Raw genomic sequence first — 20,697 nt, 5'->3', positions numbered from 1 at the left:
CTTCTCACCATTAGCCTGCCGTGTTAAATCAGTGTTGTAAGTGATGCTTGTACACCTTTTCACCATTAGCCTGCTAGCCTGTTAAATCAGTGTTGTAAGTGATGCTTGTACACATTCTCACCATTAGCCTGCCTTTTAAATCAGTGTTGTAAGTGATGCTTGTACACCTTTTCACCATTAGCCTGCTAGCCTGTTAAATCAGTGTTGTAAGTGATGCTTGTACACCTTCTCACCATTAGCCTGCCGTGTTAAATCAGTGTTGTAAGTGATGCTTGTACACCTTCTCACCATTAGCCTGCTAGCCTGTTAATTCCTTGTATGACTTGGGGAACCACTGTGATTTTTCAACAGGTGATTTAGAAGTGATACAGATACAGTAGAACACGTCAGTTTGAGGATTAGATCCAATTAGTATTGTGGTATGAACACATATTTTAAATGATTATCTATTTTTGAATCAGGCATGTCCTTTGACTCTACCTTTACCTAGTGTTTATTTCCCATAACAACATGAGATGTATCTAATCAATCAATTATATAGTTTAAGTGATTTACAAAAGCAAAAAGGTGTTGAATAAATGTGTGTTGAGTGTGACTTTCTTTTACTGTTTACTAGACCTTTAATTAATACTTTCTATTAATGAATTAATAATATTCATGAAATTGTCAGCAAATAACAAGAACATTTCTGTTATCATCACAACATTGAGAGACACATTCATGGGCACTTTAGGTTGCAAGTGTGCAAGTGATGTATAAATTAAAGTATTATCAGCCATGTCTATAATAATTATATTACATAAATTGTAATAAAGTTGCACATTCAATACTCTGGGATACTCTGAGAATATAGCAAAATGTCTAACATGCAAGAGTATCATGTTTCATGAGGCCTGTTGTGTAGCCTACACCATACAGAAGATTTATAAAATGCAGATTTAATTGGTAGGGAGACTCACTACATGAATTTAACATTTTTGTATTTATTTCAAGAACGACTTTGATTTGAATTTTAAATCCAGCTTTTGTCAATTTATTTTCCCAAGATGGGTGAAAAAGTGCCTTGGGGTACATTGACTCTCAGCTCTACGCGTCATTTTATAGAAACTGTAAGGAATAACTGGGATTCTCTATGTATATGCACACTAACCCATCAATCGGACCTGAAACACAGTGGGTCCAACATAGAGGCTGCTGCTATACTATTGGACTCTGGTGAGATTCAATCCAAAATATGAGTTATAACTTCCTCCAACCCAACTTGTGAGTCTAAATATATGACCCTAAATGTGTGATTGCTATTTAAAATTACCGTAAGCAAATCATGCTTTTGCACAAAGAGAGCAAATAACTTCCATATCCTACATTGGCTGTGACTGTGGGTCAGGTTGAACAGAATATCAATCCACATGTGTCACTTGCATGATGTCTTCTTAGCTTCTTAATCAATTTTAAGCCAGTTATGATTAAGGAACCTCTGACTCATCCGTGGAATGACAATAAGGGTATGTGTGCAATGAAAATGTGATCAAGGTTTGCTGTATGTGGGCTTGCGATAAATTATTGATTACTTTAATTATTGATTTGTCAGTATTTAGGAAGCTACAGCAAACCCTTACATCAGCTGCAAAGGTTTGCTGGTATTTACATTTTTTTAAATTAAATAAGATATTAAGATTGTAAATGCAGACACTTTTTAAAAAGAAATAGCCAATGTTCTAATTTTTTCAGTTCAGTTTTTTTCTTCAACAACATTTTTTGTTTTTCAAAGCCAAACTTAAAACTCTCTGTTTCAGCTCCACGAGGCCAACAATACACAACACAGAATGGTTGACCATGATTGGATGCCGTTGTTTTATTTGCTCCAAAGTCATGACCAGAGTTTACGTTTTTATACTGAAACACTGCGGAAGTACAAATAAACAATCGCAAATAATGCAGATTTTTTTTCCTATGCATCTTGTGTGTTTTTCCGTTTAGAAAAAGAGAGAAAATTTGCAGGAAATCATTGAAACTTTGTGTGATTGCAACATTCTACATTTCTGGAGGGACCAAGGTAATACAACGCACCACACCCTAAAGTTGAATTATTTATTATGCAGTGCATCAACAAATGTGATTGGAGAAATAATGTTTTTTCAATGTTATTTAAGTCTTTCCCTTTAACAGCTCTGTCATGACCATGGACATGTGTGTTCAAACTATTCCTGTCTTCATTTAGCCAACGACAAAATAAATACGTTTTGACTACCTAAAGAAATAGCTTTTCTCATATACCAACTGCTTAAATGTTCTTCTAGTATGGCCAGTAGTGACTAAATATGTTACATTAGATTTATTAACTATGTTTCATCAGTAGCTTGTCATATGATCACAGTGAAAAAGGAGACATTTTATGGCACAATGAAAGGCTTATCGTGAAAACATGTCCTCTAGGATAGCATTACAACAACAATAAAATGGCAAATGAACAAAACCTATCACATCAAAAGTGTTTTCAAAACGTGCTGATTATGATTAGAATGATCAAACAAAAAAATGACACAGACATCAAAATAGAAATACATAACACAAACAGTAGGTTTTCAGTTCACATCATCGTACATATATATTCCATAGTCTCACTTCCCCCATTGTGAGATGAATACAATTCTTTTTCTGAATTGTTCATAATAGAGCTCTTTTCTCTGCTCTTTTGATAAGGCACAAGGAAATGATCAAAACCTTACGCCATTCACTGCAAAGGGTTCGATTCTAGAACTTGGTGTTGTGGTTGTAGCTGTCAGACATGATGAAGTTCTTGTAGAAGTGATCTGAACGCACTGAACAGTACCCTTTGACCTTATCAATCACATGGTGCACTGGATTGATAGAGGAGGCCTCTCCATCAGAAGGGCATTTGGTAGGGCTGGAGGACATTTTGTCTGAAACAGGACAAAGTGAAATAGGCAAAACGGTTAAGATTTCAACATATTTTAGAGCAAAAATCTTGACATTAAAATCACTATATTAATTTAAAAGGTTCCTGTTGGATACCCACAGGTCAAAGGTCCAAAGACTTGTTGGGCCCCGGAAACAATTTCTGACGAAGAAATTCACACTACCTTTTCAACAGGTCTGTATCTACTGTATGTATACCATTTCAAATGAATATATTGTTTTATACCACTTTGTTTTGTTCCACATAACCTTAGGTTAATGCTGAATCACTTTGATAAAACACTCCAATGAAACACATGGAAGAGATGGGTGAACAGTGAGTCACCTATGTGACAGAGGTGACAAACTAAGCATTATTAAACATTATTAAACAAACTAAGCATTATTATCTTTAGTTTCTCTTTTGTGTAACAAGCTACATTTTGTAAAACCATTGTTGTAGTACTGTAGTACTCTCTACACAGTAGTAATAATATCAAGCTCACATTAACCTGAATGATGGCCTTGTGTGGTTTCTATGGGGAGCCCTGGAATACTCTACCCCCATAGCCATACTTTAGCAAACACATGACACGGACTAGCTCCACCCACAAAACCTGCCTTGCAATCCGAGAATAAATACACTCTCTACTACAAAGATGTCAAACACAAATCTAAGAACACATATAAAAGTGATTATTGCTGTTTATTAACACATGTTCAGAGAAGTCTTTCTGGAAGGAGGTTTCTGGACATTGTATACAAAACCAAAGCTGACTTTCTTTGCACTTTCCCATGAATAGTGGGATATTAGTCTTTTTGGTTTATGTATGACTTGTGAACAAGTTTACTTTTGCAGTAAACTCAACTGAGTTGAATTATTTGCTGGCATGTGACTTTTTTGCATTATGTTTAAAATACCGATGTATTATAATTTCATAGGAAATATAATTTCATTATTTTTACATGAACTAGCCTGAACTGGTTTTTCTAAGTTACTTTACCAAACCAAACTAGATTTCTCCCTATCGTAGCTCTGCTGTAGTTCTTGGTAAGCAATTCATTTTTTAGTTTATATGTGCACTGTACAGTTATTTTGATACATTGTTCAACTGCCCCTCAGGTGACCGTGGTTCTCTTGACATCAATTCGATTTCATACCACTTCAAACCATGCTGTTTCATAGGATAAATGAATCATGATCCAGGCCACTTTACCACAACATTAGTCAATCGCATTTCTGTATCCCATATGTGGTGTACAAAGAGGTCATGAAAATGCTTTCTATTAACACAGACAAATTCTTTCTCCAACGGTGCCTTGCAAATTGTCCTTTCATTTTAGCCTGATCAACGACATTGTATGGGAACTTGGGTACCTGGCTGACATACGGATGATCCCATGATCCCACACAGTTGGCATGGCACGACTCAATGACAGCTGGCATAGTCCTGACTGCTCTGCCAATTCCCTCTGGAACGCCCCTGTTACCAAGAAGTCCAGTGTGGTAAGCACTTGTAAGGGAAAGGCCAATATATGACTCGTCGCCATGTCCTTCTCCAGACCCAGTTCAGATGGGCCTAATGCACCACAGGGTTCTAAGTGTATAGCTCATGGAAATCTGAAATGGCTGATAAAACATCTGCCTGGTCTGTAATTATCCGTTCCTGTCTAATTCTGCCATTGGAAGATTCTGATTCTAATTCTGCCTCTAAGAAGGCCAAAGCTGCCATTGTTATAAGTAGCTTATAAAGTATTGCACCCTTTAGCATGCTTTTAAGCTTTTGTTTTTTTGTTCGTTATTATTTCCAATAAGGCCCATGTTTCATGTGACTATTGTTCTCCACCATTATAACTTAAGTTTACATGAACATATACAACTCAATTAGAATACCTAATTCCATTCTCCCATAATGTCTATTTTCCCTCACTTTAGACTGACGCTGCGAGGTGTTGCTGCAGCCTGTCCACTGTTCCCTTCAAAAAGTGCCTAGCTTCCAGCTGGCCATTCCTACTCAACTTCCACATCCAGTGTTCTACCACACACTACTAACAATGAACCACACACACAGAACCACACACACAGAACCCCTCCAAAAGTCCCTTGCTTCCTGTTGCCCATTCCCACCTAACAAGTACATTCAAAGCTCTACTACACATTGCATACCCAAAAACCTAAATATTATTATGTGGAAAACACAATTGGCATAACCTTCTATACACAAAATATGTTGTGTATTTCGGATGGAAGATTCCAATGGAAAGAAATGCTTTTTTCTCAAAGCAATGTCTTGGTTTTCCAGGGCCAAATCACGTCCTGTTAGGTGTCGACGTCTCCATCTCTGTCTCTTTATGATTATTTATTCAGAATATGCAGGATTTAAATTTTAGTGTGTGATATTTGACATATTATTTTCAAGACAAAGAAGTGTAGATTCAGCAACCGGACTGATTTCGTGTTATCTCTCTGTTTTAATTAGTATCCTTCTTTTGGGGTTTTTATAACTCACATATGAGAATATTTCCCCAAACCTTGCCAGAAATTCCTGAAAATGTACATATCTGCATATCAAAAATCAGTTAAATCTAAACATGACCTGTCCAATAAACAAAACTAAATGTGCCAAAGATCAGAGGATTTGAGAATATACCATATCTTGGTTTAAACACCTAGTGCAATGTTGCAAAAAAAAAAAAGAACCGCTTCAGGAAAAAAGTCAAATGTGTGATCAAAAGTACTGAACGGGCTGAGATTGAGTGAAGTTAATTAGTGAAAGGTGTGGTTGAATCCAACCAATAGCATTTCTTAACAAAAAGGTTCTGGCCTGCAAGGGAAAAAAACAGTAACCTCGTAAGAAAGGTATAGGCTCTTTACAGTAGGATATAGCCAAGGTCAACTCTCCAAGACACAGATGCCACTCTGAATGGTGCAAAGCAAAACTATTTTGGTGCCAATAGCTGTGCAGGAAGTTTGTTATGGCTAGTTTTGGTGATGTGCCTGTGTGGCCAATCAGTGTAGGGCGTTGGTTACTGTGGTCGTTGGTCATGTGCCGTTTCCAGGTCAGGCCACACACAAAACTGAGCATCACATTTCCTGGGCTAAAGTAGCCAGCATTGCATTGGCCATTGTTATAAATGGGAGTGATAATCAATCAGTTCTAGAGGCTATAATCCCTCCATTGCCCACAGGTAAACGACATGCTAGAAATGACATGCAATTGGAGTTAGCACATCATTGGAGTTAGTCAGACATACTTTTTGTCTCTTCAGACTGGCTGTTATATTGTTCATCAAAGCATGTCGTTTTGAGTATCTGTAAAAAAGAATAGGTTATATTTTTAGAAGTCTCACCAAGAACCGGTCAAATTGCATTACAAGCTATTTCTGTAGGGATAATAATTAGCCTATGCATGCCCACACACATTCTATAGCATAGTGGCTACTTGCACTGTATCAGCATGCTTCAATGGCATCTTATTAGGGCCACTAATGGCATTAAATAATTATTTGTATAATTCACTAATATCATAAATAAAGACACTAAAACTCTGTCGCTTAGGTCTTGTAAAGGACAATTCAGCTAGGTGGCTTTCATTTTCCTGCACTCTATATTATTTTTACAATTTCTACCATAGACTTCCATTGGGCCATCGTGACATCGTACTCATGGCTTGCACCTGTGCTTCACATTCACCTGCACCAATATGAAGGCTCCCTTTGTCTCAGTCTCTCTCAATATAACGGTATGACTCGTTTTTCTTTCCATCTCTCTATCCTTTTATCTTTCTGTCTACCTATCCCTCTACAACTCCTCTACTTTACACTCCATCGCTCAACATCACTCAATTTTCTCCTCACCCTGTCTATATGTTTATTCACTCTTCTTCCCATTTTTCTATTATTGTTCGCTGACCATCAATTCCCACTCTTTTTCGCCTTGTTCATGTCAGCTTTCTTTGACTTTCAAGTTCTCTTTACACCCTTCCATCTTTTTTCCTTCTTTCTTCCATGTCATCTCTATGTCTTCCACTCTATCCTAAGATCATTCAAACCATATCCTTCCTCCACCATGTCTTTTCTCTATTTGCCACTTTCACATTTTGATTCTCTCTGTGTCTCTCTCCAGAACCGCTCTCCACTGTATCTGTCTATCTATCTATCTCTCTCTCTGTCTATCTATCTCTCTCTCTGTCTATCTATCTATCTATCTATCTATCTATCTATCTATCTATCTCTCTCTGTCTATCTGTCCCTCTCCAACTCTTCTTTCTCATACTCCATCTCCCTGTATCACTCCCTGCATCTCCATTTCGCTCCTTCTCTCTCTATCTCACAACACCATAGCAACCAGCATAGCAACCATTTCAATGATCATAGCTTCCAAATAACTTCCAAAGCAACATCCTAGCAGCCACCTCAACTACCGTAGCAAAAAAATCCTAGCAACCAGTACCATAGTGAAAATCTAGCAACCACCATACCAACACCCTAGCAACAACCTTGAGTACTAGTACCAGGGGCGGACTGGGGGAAAAAAGTGGCCCGGGAGTTACTGTCAGACCGGCCCAGTCAGTACACAGCGTGTTGCCCAGTCAGTACACGGCGCACTGTCCAGTCAGTACACAGCACGCTGCCCAGTCAGTACACGGCGCGTTGCCCAGTCAGTACACGCCGCGCTGCCCAGTCAGTACACGGCGCGCTGTCCAGTCAGTACACGGCGCGCTGCCCACTCAATGCATCACACGTATCGACCAGTCAGTGGCCTACTTGGAAAAATACTCATATACTTAACATTATTTTGGATGATTACAAAGTAATTACATCATATATGTTTGTTTTTTAATAATATTTGGATCCACCAATTTGCCTGGATGGACACATGGAATAAAATGATACCGGCATATTGTAACACTCCAAGGTAGGTATAGTTTGCTAGATGAATATGCTTAACTCTGGGCTAGTATCAGATACTGTACGTACGGTATAACTACAAAGCCTTAAGGAATATGTCAAAGTCACTGTCATCTTCAGCCTACATGAGTGGTAAATAGGGATTATTATGTAAGTATGTTAAACCATTGACACAACACTATCAGCAAACTATGGTAGTATTTAGTATTAGTGCCCCAGGTGGAAAAAAAACTACACTTAAGTACATTACATTTAAGTGTACTAAGTATACTTTTTTGTACTTAACTTTCCACTATTGGTTAGTACACTCAAAGTGTAGATAAAATATATTAGATAAATATACTTTAAATACATGTGCTGAATTGAAATACACTATTTACTTAGGTGTACATTGTACCCTGGGTCTTATCTTGGCTCTGGGGCCCCTGGCTGCTGCTTCTAGCAGCAGAATCATCAATCTAGATAACATATTAACATTGTTTACAATGTAAGTGTTGTGTGTAACACGGTGATTTTAGCATAACAAGCTAGCTGGTTAACTTAAGTTATTAGAAATGATAAGATTTCCCTCTTTACAACTACCACCATGGATAGCTTGCTCATCGATTGTAAGCAAGTAACTACGGCTAACATGTTAAATAGATAATCTCAATGATGACAACAGCGCCAGCTTGCTTATTTTACCAGATCATAACGGTCTCAATTTTGGACATTTATCTACCTAACGTTAGCTACGCTAGCTTGTAGGGAACGTTACCTCATCTGTGAAAAGCAACAACTTACCTTCTTATCACTGTCAACAGTCGGTGGTTTCCCGAATAAATCAGAGATTTTTGCATATTTTGATGCACCTTCCTCCAGACATCTTTTTTTTTTCTCCCTGCCACCTTTGCGTTTTGGTGCCGATGCTCTCACTCTCAAAAACAACTTTGTCTGCTAGCGAGTGACGCAGGTGTTGAGTAGGTAAGGCAAGGCAACTTTTTTAAATTTATTTATTTATGGAAGTCAATGTGCTTTACATACACAATAACAGGAAAGGCCACAAATAATTAAAATAAATTAAATAAAATGTAGGCTAGAGTGATTGACATTTAATAACACAAAACAAAGTTAGACTGAGGGAAGAGATTAGATGAGTAAAGCTTTCTTTTGAACGCTGATGTTTTAGGGCATTCATGAAAGTTTTCTCATGTGGGATTCGTTTTGAATTTAGACCAGAATATCAGAACGCGAAATAACAGCCGTACATTTGTACCCAGAGTTTTCAATCAGGCTAGGGCTGACTGCACACTTCACTACGGTTGCGTGCCCTGGCTGGGCGTGTATGTATGCAAATCCAAATATAAGAATCCTCATCCTCAATCCGCACAGCTGAGAACACTTTGGCTGTGTAAGAACCCATTTTCGGGCGTTCATTAATAAGTTGGAGATCTTTTCTTACGTTAAACTTCCGAAGTCCGTAAGAACACACTTCAGAAGATTTTCGAAAAATAGGCACCATGAGTGTGAATACAGATTGCGAGGAGGAGTATAAAACTCAGACAGTGCTACCACTTCAGTAAAGTTACAAACTATGCGTGTTCTGTGTAAAAGGGAATCTGTGAATTAGACCGGCGATCAAAGAGGGTGGGCCGGTAGGAGAAAACGTTGGCCGGTATTTTGGACAATCCCAACCCCGTCGGCCCACCGGGGATTCCCCCGGTATCCCCGATGGCCAGTCCGCCCCTGACTAGTACCAACTACCAAACTGTTTCCACAATGCTACTCTAACTTAACAAATAACAAGTGCCAGTTATGAGCATAGCTTTGAGTCCAATTGAACATTAAGGCAATCCCATGAGAATTTTGTTTCTTAAATCTTCCATCCTCTCATTGTCAGGTGGAGTAAAGAAAAATGAGCACTGACATGGGGATTGAAAAAAGCTAAACCACCCTGGATAACATTATGGAGATGGCTTCCAAAATAAGCAAACTCTATGAAACACACATTTATAGCACAGGACATTACAGCAGTCTTTTATTTAATTTATCTCTTTTAAGAACACGGTGTGACATAACTTGATCATGAACTTCACAACAGTGTATAGCTCATTTTGTAGGGATTTAACATGATGTTTCTACCAACCAGCATTGATCGGATGGTGAATCCAACACAAAGATGGAAAAGTATTTTTCAATCAAACAACGAAAGAAGCTTACAAGGATGTAGCCTGTCACGGCAGATACAGAGGCAAAGCAAGAGGGCTTGGGTATGAAAGAGAGGGGAATGTAGAGTCGAGTGAAGAGGCTGAAGAGGCGTTTCTTTGCCCTAATGGCAGCCACTAGTGACTTCCTGCAGAAAAAAGAAAAGTGACTTAGAGAAGATCTCTCCACAATTGAAGGAGTCTCTAGCAGATGGTGCACAGTTTTCACCTACTTTTAATCAACTTTTAAAAAGGAAAAATGTAGCAGTCCTTGCCTGCTGCTAATAAGGTATAAACCAAAATGTCATGCAATCTGTTATCTTCTGCTGAAAAAGACATAATTGTGAAATACAAAAGACCTTAGCAATAGTAAAAAGGAAACATAGGTCAGCTCTGAGATGTTTTCCAGATTTGGGAAAATGTTCTGGGGTAGACTTGGTTCAGAAAGACCCTTGGCCATGTTATGCAATGTTAACTAGCAGCTCCCTCCCCATGTTTTCCCCTTTTCTAATTGTCTACTGGGCAGGCGTCAGGCAGATGGGTCCCCCCTTTTTGAGCTGGGTTCTGCATTTCAAAGTAAAGCAAATGGCTTCATATATTATAAATATGTATTAATTTTCAAACTCACACATGACATTTAACAGGTATATTTCAAGAAGGGAGAATTTCATCTCTGCATCACATCTGGTGGACAGGGCGTGACCCCTCTCATGAGAACTATGTAATGCTTTATGGCACTACCTCACACAACAACAACTAGACCCTTCTGCTATGGACATCATGGCAGAGGTGATGAAGAAACCGAGGAAGACATCAGAGGAAGCCAGGAGGAGAGAAAGAGAGTATCCGGGCAAGATACCAAACAAGAGTCAGTCTCGGACTGGCTTATACTCATTGGCGAGAGCCAAAAGAGCCAAAAGGATGCAAATCAGATGCCAAAGTGGCTTTCTTTCTGTTGGACTAGTCAGCAATAGCTTAACTTATTAACTGTCTTGCTAGGTCTTGTGTTGGGCTTGCTTGATGTTTGGCTGTGTTAGGAAAGTATTTTAGTTCCCACGATGCAAAGTATTGGGAGAGAGGGCCTGTGCACCACTTCCTCTCTCAACTCTCACACGCAACAGACACTCAATTAGAATCTACATAGACACTCAATTAGAATCTACGTAGACACTCAATTAGAATCTACATAGACACTCAATTAGAATCTACATACAGACACTCAATTAGAATCTTAATACAGACACTCGGATGAGACAGAGAGAAGCAAATTTGAAGAAGCACCATCTTTCAAATCCGCTGTGTGGGAACATTTTGGAGTCAGCGTTCAATACGATGGCAAGAATAAGATGACTGTAAACAAACAAAGTAGAGTCTGCACACATTGCTTTGCCACTGTTGACTACTCGAGTGGAAACAGTTCTAACATGATGTCTCATTCACGTTGCCATCACTCGGCACTATCCCAGGTGGAGCAAGGAGAGTCCACTTGTTAATGAAAACACAACAATCTCTCGCTGTTGACTTCCAGCATTCATTTGTGACAGATAAAAAAATTTAAATAAATAAACTAGAGGGGCACTCGGAGAGCAACGTTACTGAAAATTAAACTAAATTCGTGGAGCCGCCCCGTGAGACGGATCCTCTCCAAAATGTAATGGGTTATTCCGTGGCCCATGTTACACCGTTCATGTAAATCGAGCCGGTAGTTTTAGCAGAATCCCGCTTACAGACCGACAAACTAACTAGCAAACTGCACCGAAAACCTTGGCAGAGGTAATAACAAAAGCAGTGGGAGTATTTATAGCCAAAGATTTGGAGCCCTTTTCGGTGTTTAGTGACGTGGGGTGGTGACATGTCACCTGATGGAAAAATTAACCATTTTAAAATATCCCCTCCCACACACATTACAGCAGTAAAGCTCTATTGAACATCAAAGAGAGAAATTGAAAAATAATTGACTCAGACACCCTGTCTAGCTCCCTCCACTGATAGTTGGACCTCCTGAGCAAGTGAAAGCTACATCACTGTAGTAGAGACAGACAAGGCCTATCAGTCATGGTGCCATTTTACTGAATAGAACGTTTTATTTGTCTAGTGGCAAAGTAAATTGTTTATAGTTTAGAGAGTGATTTTATTTTACCGTTTTCCTGAGTGCACAATGTGAAATTGATTCCTTTAACATGTAGCATTGATTAGCACACTTGAAGGTGTCACAGAGTGGGGCACCTAGTATCTATCTGTCCTGACTTATCTATCCCCTGCTGGGGAAGTTAGTGGGTCAGTTCAACTGTCTGTTCAAAACACTTCCTTCCATCCTAAATGAAAGTTTTCATTTACATTTAATTAAGTGAAAATTCTTTGCAAAGTAGATACAGTCTTACTTCAGAAATATGTTTTACCAATACATTTCTGAGTCATGAGAAATGCTGCATATGTGCTCTCCAACAGGACTCACACACGACTGCATATGTGCTCAATAGCTGTAGACCCAAACCTACCCACTCCTACTCACATGAGTACTGTGTTGTGCATGATAATCTGCTGGATGGTGTATGGCATCATCGTTTCATTCACCATATATTCATTTCACAATAACACGATAGCTATGTATGGCCTATAATATCACTGTCACTTAGCTGTATATTGTAGTTAAATATAGTTTCAGTAAGAATTAATGTGTGGGCGGTGGAATTCTGGGAAATGGTTAATTAACATGTGTATTGACAGTGTCAGGTTCCTGCGGAGCTCCGCTCCGGCCACGCCCCCTTCAGCTCACTAACTCTCCCAGCTGCACGCTCATCAGCTGCATTCAGGTCCCCAATCACACAAGCACATACACCTGTTCCACTCTCTCGCTTCACTCACCGGAATACTGATCACGTACACCTGTAGCCTCACTCACCTGCACCGCGTTTACATTCACCAGGTTCATAATCACCCACACCTGTCACAGCCCTTACATATACCTCACACTCCCTTCACTCAGGTGTCTGGTATCGCACTTCAACGGATAAACAACCATTGGATTTCCCGCAACCTGGCTTTCCGAAGGATTACGTTCCCTTCCGTCATTGTTAGTTTTAGTTTAGTTCCTCTCCTTAGTTCCTGTTTTGAGCACAACCTTAGTTATAGCTTAGTTAAGTGTCTTGCCGAGTGTGACTCGTGTTTTGTTTGCCGCAACGGCTTGTTTGTTTATAGTTTGTTCGTTCAGAGGTTGCCTCTGCTTTATTTAGTTCAGCGATTAGATCGCGAGCGCCACCAGTGCCCAGCAGAGCTACGCGCCTGCGCCCCTCCGAGGGTTGACACTGCGTTGTTGAGGATTCTCCCGCAGCCTCTCTGTGTTCGTATCAGCATCTCTGTGTCTGCAACCTGTTGTCTGTCCTGTGTGTTCCTGGCTGTCTCCGTTTGCAATAAACTCTGTTCCAAGTATTCAAATCTTGAAGTCTGTTCGTTCCGTGACAGACAGAGACCTTGACTGGCACAACAAAGAGTATGGATAACTACAAATACAGAAGAAGTTGCCACAATGAATATTTCAGTTTTAGTATTGAGTTAATCCAACTTTGATCTTTGATCAACTTTGATAAAAAATTGAGTGGTTTGAAATACATGTGCAGTCCAGTTAAGTGGAAAAGATTAAGTTACGCTGTACAGTTATTTTGAGTTCTCCAAGCTCCATTGAAAGTATGTCTAAATTAGATTTGTATGCATGTAGCTAAAACAGAGACTTTAGAAAAAAACGAAACACAATGTATGTACATAAATTCATCCTGAAAGTATCCAGTTTGGCTAGGTATCGCAGTTTCTCATCAAGTGTTAAATGATCAATGAAAACTCTGTGAGTTGAGAAGTGCCATTGAATGGGTTTACATGGGATTTTCTCTTCTTCTTTTTACAATCCCCATATACATCCGGCCACTCCCATGCTAAGGGATGCGTTACCCACTGGATCTATGCAAAAAATGCCCCCCCTCTTGTTCCCCCCAACAGACTCCCCTCCCACACCAGAAAAAAACATAAAAAACATCTTCTCAGTGCCCAAAGTTAATTTCAGTACAAGTTCAATGTACGTTCAATGCCAATGTTCTATTTTTCATCAATGCCGATTTCGTTTGGTTGAAAACTCTTTCAGAGGTCTGCTTAGGAAAATAAATTGAAGTTGTTGCATGTCACAAATTCAATAAACTTCTGTTGAGAGAGACAGAGATCTAAAGCTTATGTGTGGGCCAAAGTTTACAAACCTATCTTAACACATTAGCCTATTTAGTCCCTTGTGACCAGTGTGAATTATGCAATAGTAATAGTGTAAGTTTTATACTGAACTTAGACGGTAAAGCACAGTTCACAATGTGTAAATGTTTCGACTCCCAAACTGCTACTTCTGGCTTCTTTGGGAGGGGAAGAGTTTAATGGGGGGTATGAGAAGTATATGGTATATGTACGATACATTTATCTTTTCAATTACTATAAAAAAGGGTACCTGCTTACCTGTACTGTTGTTATAGTTAGCAAAAGGGTTTAAGGAGGCTTTTGCTTTCGATGTCCAGTTAGCTGTACTTGAGCTGAAAGAGCTGGAGGACAGGGACTTGCCCAGATTGTCTGAGCTAACTTTTTTGGTGTTGTTAGTAGCCGTCTTGCTCCAGTCTGAAATAATAACATTGAATGCAGTTTTACATAATCACCTACTCAGACTGCTATATGTCACATTCAATAATTGAAATTCATTGTTTATGAGATAAATCTGATTTTCCAAAAGTAATTTAATACCCATAGTTCACTGATGTTAAAAATCAATTCAGTATGCTCAGAGAGAGCTTCCATATGAGCACATATTTAACATTTGACCAGGACAGGCAAAATAAGCATATAATATCTAAGCCTGAGATGATGTGGGCTGTTCTAATTAATATGGGATACCTGAGTTGTCAGCTAGACGTAGTTGTCCACAACATAAATATCTCCTCCACTGTTTTTGCACATTCTCTTTCAATGCACAGTGAAACACAAATATGAACAGTCCTGTTGGAAGGGAGAATAAATAGTGAATAAGCAACTGAATAATGTTAGCATTTCTCATTTCAAATGATTAAAAGATAGCAAAATATTATTAAAAACTGTATAAAGACTTCAAATGGAAAGACATTTGTGTTCAGACAAAAAATGCACAAATATGTGTTGTAAAACTAGTATATTTACCATGAAAACCTTTACAGCCACATTTCCATGTTCTAGAAATACTGTAATATCACTATTATTTCCTTCAGTATATACTGTGTACTATGTTTCTGTTTTGAAATGTTTATGATGGTGATGTTTATTTATGTAGACCGACAATCTGAAATCTCATTTTTGATTAATGGGACAGGAATACAGATGGTTTGTTGAAATGCAAGTTCAGTGTTTCTAATTGTTGACTGAACATCACTTTAACCAAACCCTACCTTTAACCCTAACTTTGACCATTAATTATTGTTAACAGAGTTTTAACGGATAGTTTTTTTTTTATCTGAGCATCCATATTTTGAAAGTTTTCTGATATTTATAACAGGACAGAAGTATACACTATCATAATAAAAGTTTAAATATAGCCGCAAACAGCGATTATCTGGGTCCGAGCAGAATTTCATTACATTTGAACCTTTAGATCAGAGGCAGGTATTGGCTGCTGAATTTTGATTGGCCGTTGACTACCATTTTGTTTAGCAAGCCAAATGGAACTTCAAGGGAACCAAATTAAAAAAAATGTAGCTTAGGCAGTTCTTGAGATATTGAAATGTGTTAATTGCAGCACCCCCTATGGACAACATTTTAAAAAGTCTATTGCTTTTAGGAGGTACATAATTGAACTCTTCTATAGGTTTTAGTATGACTATAGATTTCTGTCATTGCAAGTTACATTAGCCAAGCAATAGCACCCACAGCAGCCTAGATAATGAAAGAGACCAGGAGGCAGAGGTAGACGCAGGGAAAGAGTGTGCTCATGCACAGAGTGAAGGAGACGTGGCTCCATGTGACTATGGAGAGGGGGCTGCAGTTAGTGAAGCACTCCTTTAGGCCTACTTATGAAGGAAGGAGTGAAGACATACTGAGAGAGAGAGAGAGATTCCTTTTACTCTATACAAATTATATACTTTACCTGAAATACTATACTTTAATCATTACAAGTACAATACCTTAAATACTATACTGTAATCATTTTTCCTCTACTGTGCTTGAGAGATGGTTTCTTCTCGTTCATCCAATATGTAAGCTTAGATTTGTCTGTCTGTAACATTTTTGCAATCATCTTCCACCCAGTATCTGTTTCCTTCTGCCCATTTTAATCATTGGCCACTCTCAGATATGGCTTTTCCTTTAAAACCTAAATAAGACCAGCATTCCAGAGCCTCTTCACCCTTGAAGATAAGATTGGTGTTTTCTGGGTACTATTTAGTAAGATTGGTGTTTTCTGCGTACTATTTAGTAAGATTGGTGTTTTCTGGGTACTATTTAATAAGATTGGTGTTTTCTGGGTACTATTTAATAAGATTGGTGTTTTCTGGGTTCTATTTAATAAGATTGGTGTTTTCTGGGTACTATTTAGTAAGATTGGTGTTTTCTGGGTACTATTTAGTAAGATTGTCAGTTGAAGACCTGTGAGGCATCTGATTCTCAAATTAGGCCTGCAGCTTCTCTTTCCATCCTGATTAAAGGCAGCTTGCACCGTTCTGTTCTGTGAAAGATGTGGTGCAGACCTTTGTCAGATATTTTCCATTTCCTGCCAGTTTCATGCATTTAGTAGCCTTACTTTCTGAGAACAACAACGGACTGACGAGTTTCTTAAGAAAGCTCTGACTTTCCAACCATTTCTAACCCATAATCAAATCCTGAAGTGCTGATGCTCCAGATAGCCCAAAGAAGGCCAGTTGTATTGCTTCCTTATAAAGCACAACAGCCACACAGATACAATTGCAAAAGGGTTTTCTAATGTGAATTAGCCTTTTATACATGATAATTTAGGATTAGCTAACATAATGTGCCACTCAAACAAAGAAGTGATGGTTGCAGAAAGCTGACTTTTTACGTCTATAGGCCCCGTCACACCATGACGTTCTGGTCAACGTTCTCTGAACTTTCTAATCGTTCAATTTCGAGCGTTCTAGGGCGATGTGGACACATCTGGCGTGTAAGTAACGAAAAAATAGCGTAGGACTGACACATGACAAGCGTGGGACTGACGCATGAGGAGTGTGTAACACCGACCAAGTGACGTGTCACTGGTCCGCGACAAACGTGTGCTGACGTGTCACTCCATCGCGACAAACGATAAGTCAACCTTAGAAGAGCGTGTTAAGCGTGTAATTTACGTGTGAATAATGACAGAAAAGCGTTTTGCTGGCGTGTGGGTTTTATGGTCAAACGGGTATAAAACGCTGGAAAATCATAGTGGATTCAGTTGATCTGAACAGTGAACATCATGCCGCCAAGACCACGAAAAGGTGTAAGGGGGGCTTCTGCTACTAGCGCTGCTGCAAGTAAGAAGATGATAAATGCTGCTGAAAGTAAGAAGAATACAAAGCCTCTTTCACTAGCAATATCTTCGGACGAAGATTTACTGTTATTATTAGGCTACGGTGATTTACGAAATAACGGGCGTTATTCCTGGGGTTTTATGTTATTAAAATAAATGATTTAAATTTGACACTGAATTTGTGTTTCTCAATGTTTATTATTAGAAAACATCAACACATCCACACACATTGTCCATGTCACAAGAGTCTTCATATCATATCCATCTGCCATGGAACAGCACCAGCTATAACAGTGCTCAGCTATGTTCAAGTTCAGTACATCTACTTCATGCTGGCTCAAGCAAGCATATACCCTCCACTCCGCTTTTCGCTAGATTATGCAATGACCTTGCATGACATGATAGCATTGAATATGTAGATGTATAGTGCACAGAATAACGTTTGCAATGATGTAAGTTGCGTTTGTTGATCACGTATGGTTAATAACATATTAATTGTAGAAGGGACATGATAAAATCAAGATCTTCCCTTGGTGAAAAAACTTTCGCCGATATCTTCCTACGAGAGATGGGTTAGGTGCTCAAATTTTCCTGGATCAAAGAGGACGTTAGTAGGCATGTGCAAACTAAAAATCACGTCTCAGGATTGCTGCGCACATAAGTTATTTCGGGTGCATCAACTGTACTCAGTTTACCCTACCCCACGACTGACTACGATAGCCAAACGCGTGCAAAGTTAATAAAACGTTCCACGAAAGTTCTCCAGCGTTTAAATTAAACGTTGAACAACGCTGATCTCCATGATAACTTTTGTGCATGTTCAAAACTTTTTTTTTGGACCAGCGTTCTCCTCCGATCACCGACGATTACCGACGATTACAGCGTTCACCAGCTTTCACACAAAGCTCTTCTGGCGCAATACCAGCGACCATGGACGATTACCAACGTTTCCTCTAACATCATAGAACGTTGACCAGAACGTCATGGTGTGACGGGGCATTATGTAGATATTCCATTTAAAAACAACCGATTCCAGCTGTAATTGTCCTTTACATTAACAATATCTACACAGTATTTATGATTGATTTCAGGTTATTTGGATGAAAACAATCTTTCAAAACAAGGATATTTCTCAGACTTCTCAAACTTTTGGTAGTGTATAACTTGCTTGATTAACCTTTTTGCTTTCTTAGACCCTTATATTGAATCTCTTTTACTCACCTTGAAGTGAGTTGAAGATGGAGAAAAGGTACATGAAGGCCAGGTTGACAGGGCCCCAGGCAAAGAAGGCAAAGCCCCACGTCATACCAAGAAGGAAGGTCAGGCTGACCACACTACGCAGGTTACGAAGGATCTCCTCTCGCAATGTTCGGTTGCTACGCTTACCATTGCGACCACAAATCTGGATCATCACAACGATGAACATGGCCACATTCATGAGGAAGATGACGGAGAAGTAACCCACACATGTCACATAGAACACCATGTTGCTTCTGATCCAGCAACTATGGAAAAAGAGCATTTATAAAGTCATAGTCTATATCTGCCTTTCAGAAAAAGAACAGCATTGTGAAACATTTTACACATGAGCTATATATTTTGGGTGACAACTTATGAAACGTATTTTGTGTAACTCACAACTTGGATGATTCTTGTCCGATGTCACCCCTCCCATAAAATTCCAGCCCATAAGCGTGTCTGTCAACTGCTACTACAGTGCAGACGATGGCAGCAGGAAGTCCTGAGAAAAGGGACAGGTCAGTGTCACAGTTGTATTATATTAATGCACTGCATCGTTATGACATATTTTACTTTAAGAGGTGTAATTGTGAATTTGGTTGTACCCCATCCAACAAGGCAGAACTTCAGGATGTATCTCCTTATGTAGGTGTTGAAGACCTTGACCAAAGCAATGTACATGTGTATTGACTCTAGTCCCATCCAAGTGAAGGAGGTGAGCAGGAAGAAGTGCATGAAGACAGCCACAGTAATGCACAGGCCTTCCATGTCAAATGACGCCAGCCAACCATCAAGAAGAAAGACCATGTTAAGGAACAACAGTGATGTACTGAGGTTCATTAGGATCTTTGCTGGGTAGTCTCGGCGCAGCTTTCTGGAAAAAGACATTACCCAACAGACAAGAGATGTCAATGCTGTGTGAATGGCTCAGCCAGCAGCTTCTCTTCATAAGCATACATTAAAGACAGGCATTACAAAGACATCTGCGTGACATACAAAACAAGTGATGCCTCTGCAATGAAGCACAACGACACTTCAAACCTCTTTAAGTCAAGACACTCACTCAAATGTGATGTAGGTGAGAAGGGTAGCTGCCGAGAAGATAGCAGACACACCACATCCAATGTAGGTGATGAAAGTCAGAACCCTTGTGTTCTGGTAATCAATTTGTGCTGCAGTGCCTGATATGTCCTGAAAGAAAACAGATGAATACTCTCAGTGTAGAGTGAAACTCGTGGTCTCATGTTAACCATTATGAACACACAACACAATCACCTCACCATTAAAATCCCAAAGTGAGTCAGATGATTACACAGACACACGGTCCTGTTGTCACTTGATTCAGGGCTCACTTGGCAACCCTCACTGTTCCATCCACCGGTTCCATCTAGGTGAAAACAGAGTCAAATGTTTTTTTCTGAAACTTCAGAAACTTTCTTTAAAGTATTTGTCATTCCTATGGTTCAACACTTCATCAACCTGAAAGATTATTTTTGCTGAAGATGAGGAGACAACCAGAATGATGTTTGAAGTCATTGAGTAAAGATTTGCCCTTTTCTCCATAAATGCTTGGGTAAAAAGATCAATTACAGTAATGGTTCTGGATTTGGCTGTCCTTATATGATTATTTTTGTTGTTGTGTTGCTGACAGCATCTTCTTTTGCCATCTTTCTGATTGAGCTCCGAGCACTGGCAACTTTTTAAAAATGTTTAGGATGATTGCTGTGGTAGCCTGGAAAACCATTGCAACAACTGATATTTGAACTCATTTACCTTGTTCAGGCACATTCTAACCTGCATGGAGTCGTTCTCTTCCTTTAGAAGCAGTAAAACCAGTATGGGATGTAGGCTATGTACTATGGAAGCGCTTTTGATTCTTTCTCGGTTTAAAACACCGGGACACTGGGTCTTTCAGTAATGTAGGTGGAATTATCA

At 39.2% G+C, this 20,697-nt stretch overlaps 1 protein-coding gene across 1 annotated transcript in view; it reads right to left on the bottom strand.

Moving 5' to 3' along the window:
- Window positions 1-2,077: 2,077 nt before the first annotated feature.
- Window positions 2,078-20,697, bottom strand: part of adgrg6 (adhesion G protein-coupled receptor G6) — a 68,184-nt gene continuing 49,564 nt past the window's right edge. The window contains exons 15-22 of the mRNA XM_031581634.1: window positions 20,043-20,149; window positions 19,826-19,953; window positions 19,368-19,636; window positions 19,162-19,264; window positions 18,745-19,028; window positions 14,931-15,032; window positions 14,502-14,657; window positions 2,078-2,924 (exon numbers count right to left, since the gene is read on the bottom strand). Coding sequence (XP_031437494.1) covers window positions 2,755-2,924; window positions 14,502-14,657; window positions 14,931-15,032; window positions 18,745-19,028; window positions 19,162-19,264; window positions 19,368-19,636; window positions 19,826-19,953; window positions 20,043-20,149 — 1,319 coding nt within the window. The 3' untranslated portion in view covers window positions 2,078-2,754. The remainder of the gene's footprint in view (window positions 2,925-14,501; window positions 14,658-14,930; window positions 15,033-18,744; window positions 19,029-19,161; window positions 19,265-19,367; window positions 19,637-19,825; window positions 19,954-20,042; window positions 20,150-20,697) is intronic.

The sequence above is a fragment of the Clupea harengus genome, chromosome 15, assembly GCF_900700415.2.
Source record: "Clupea harengus chromosome 15, Ch_v2.0.2, whole genome shotgun sequence".
NCBI classification, from domain to species: domain Eukaryota; kingdom Metazoa; phylum Chordata; class Actinopteri; order Clupeiformes; family Clupeidae; genus Clupea; species Clupea harengus.
This window is presented reverse-complemented; position numbering and strand designations above follow the sequence as displayed.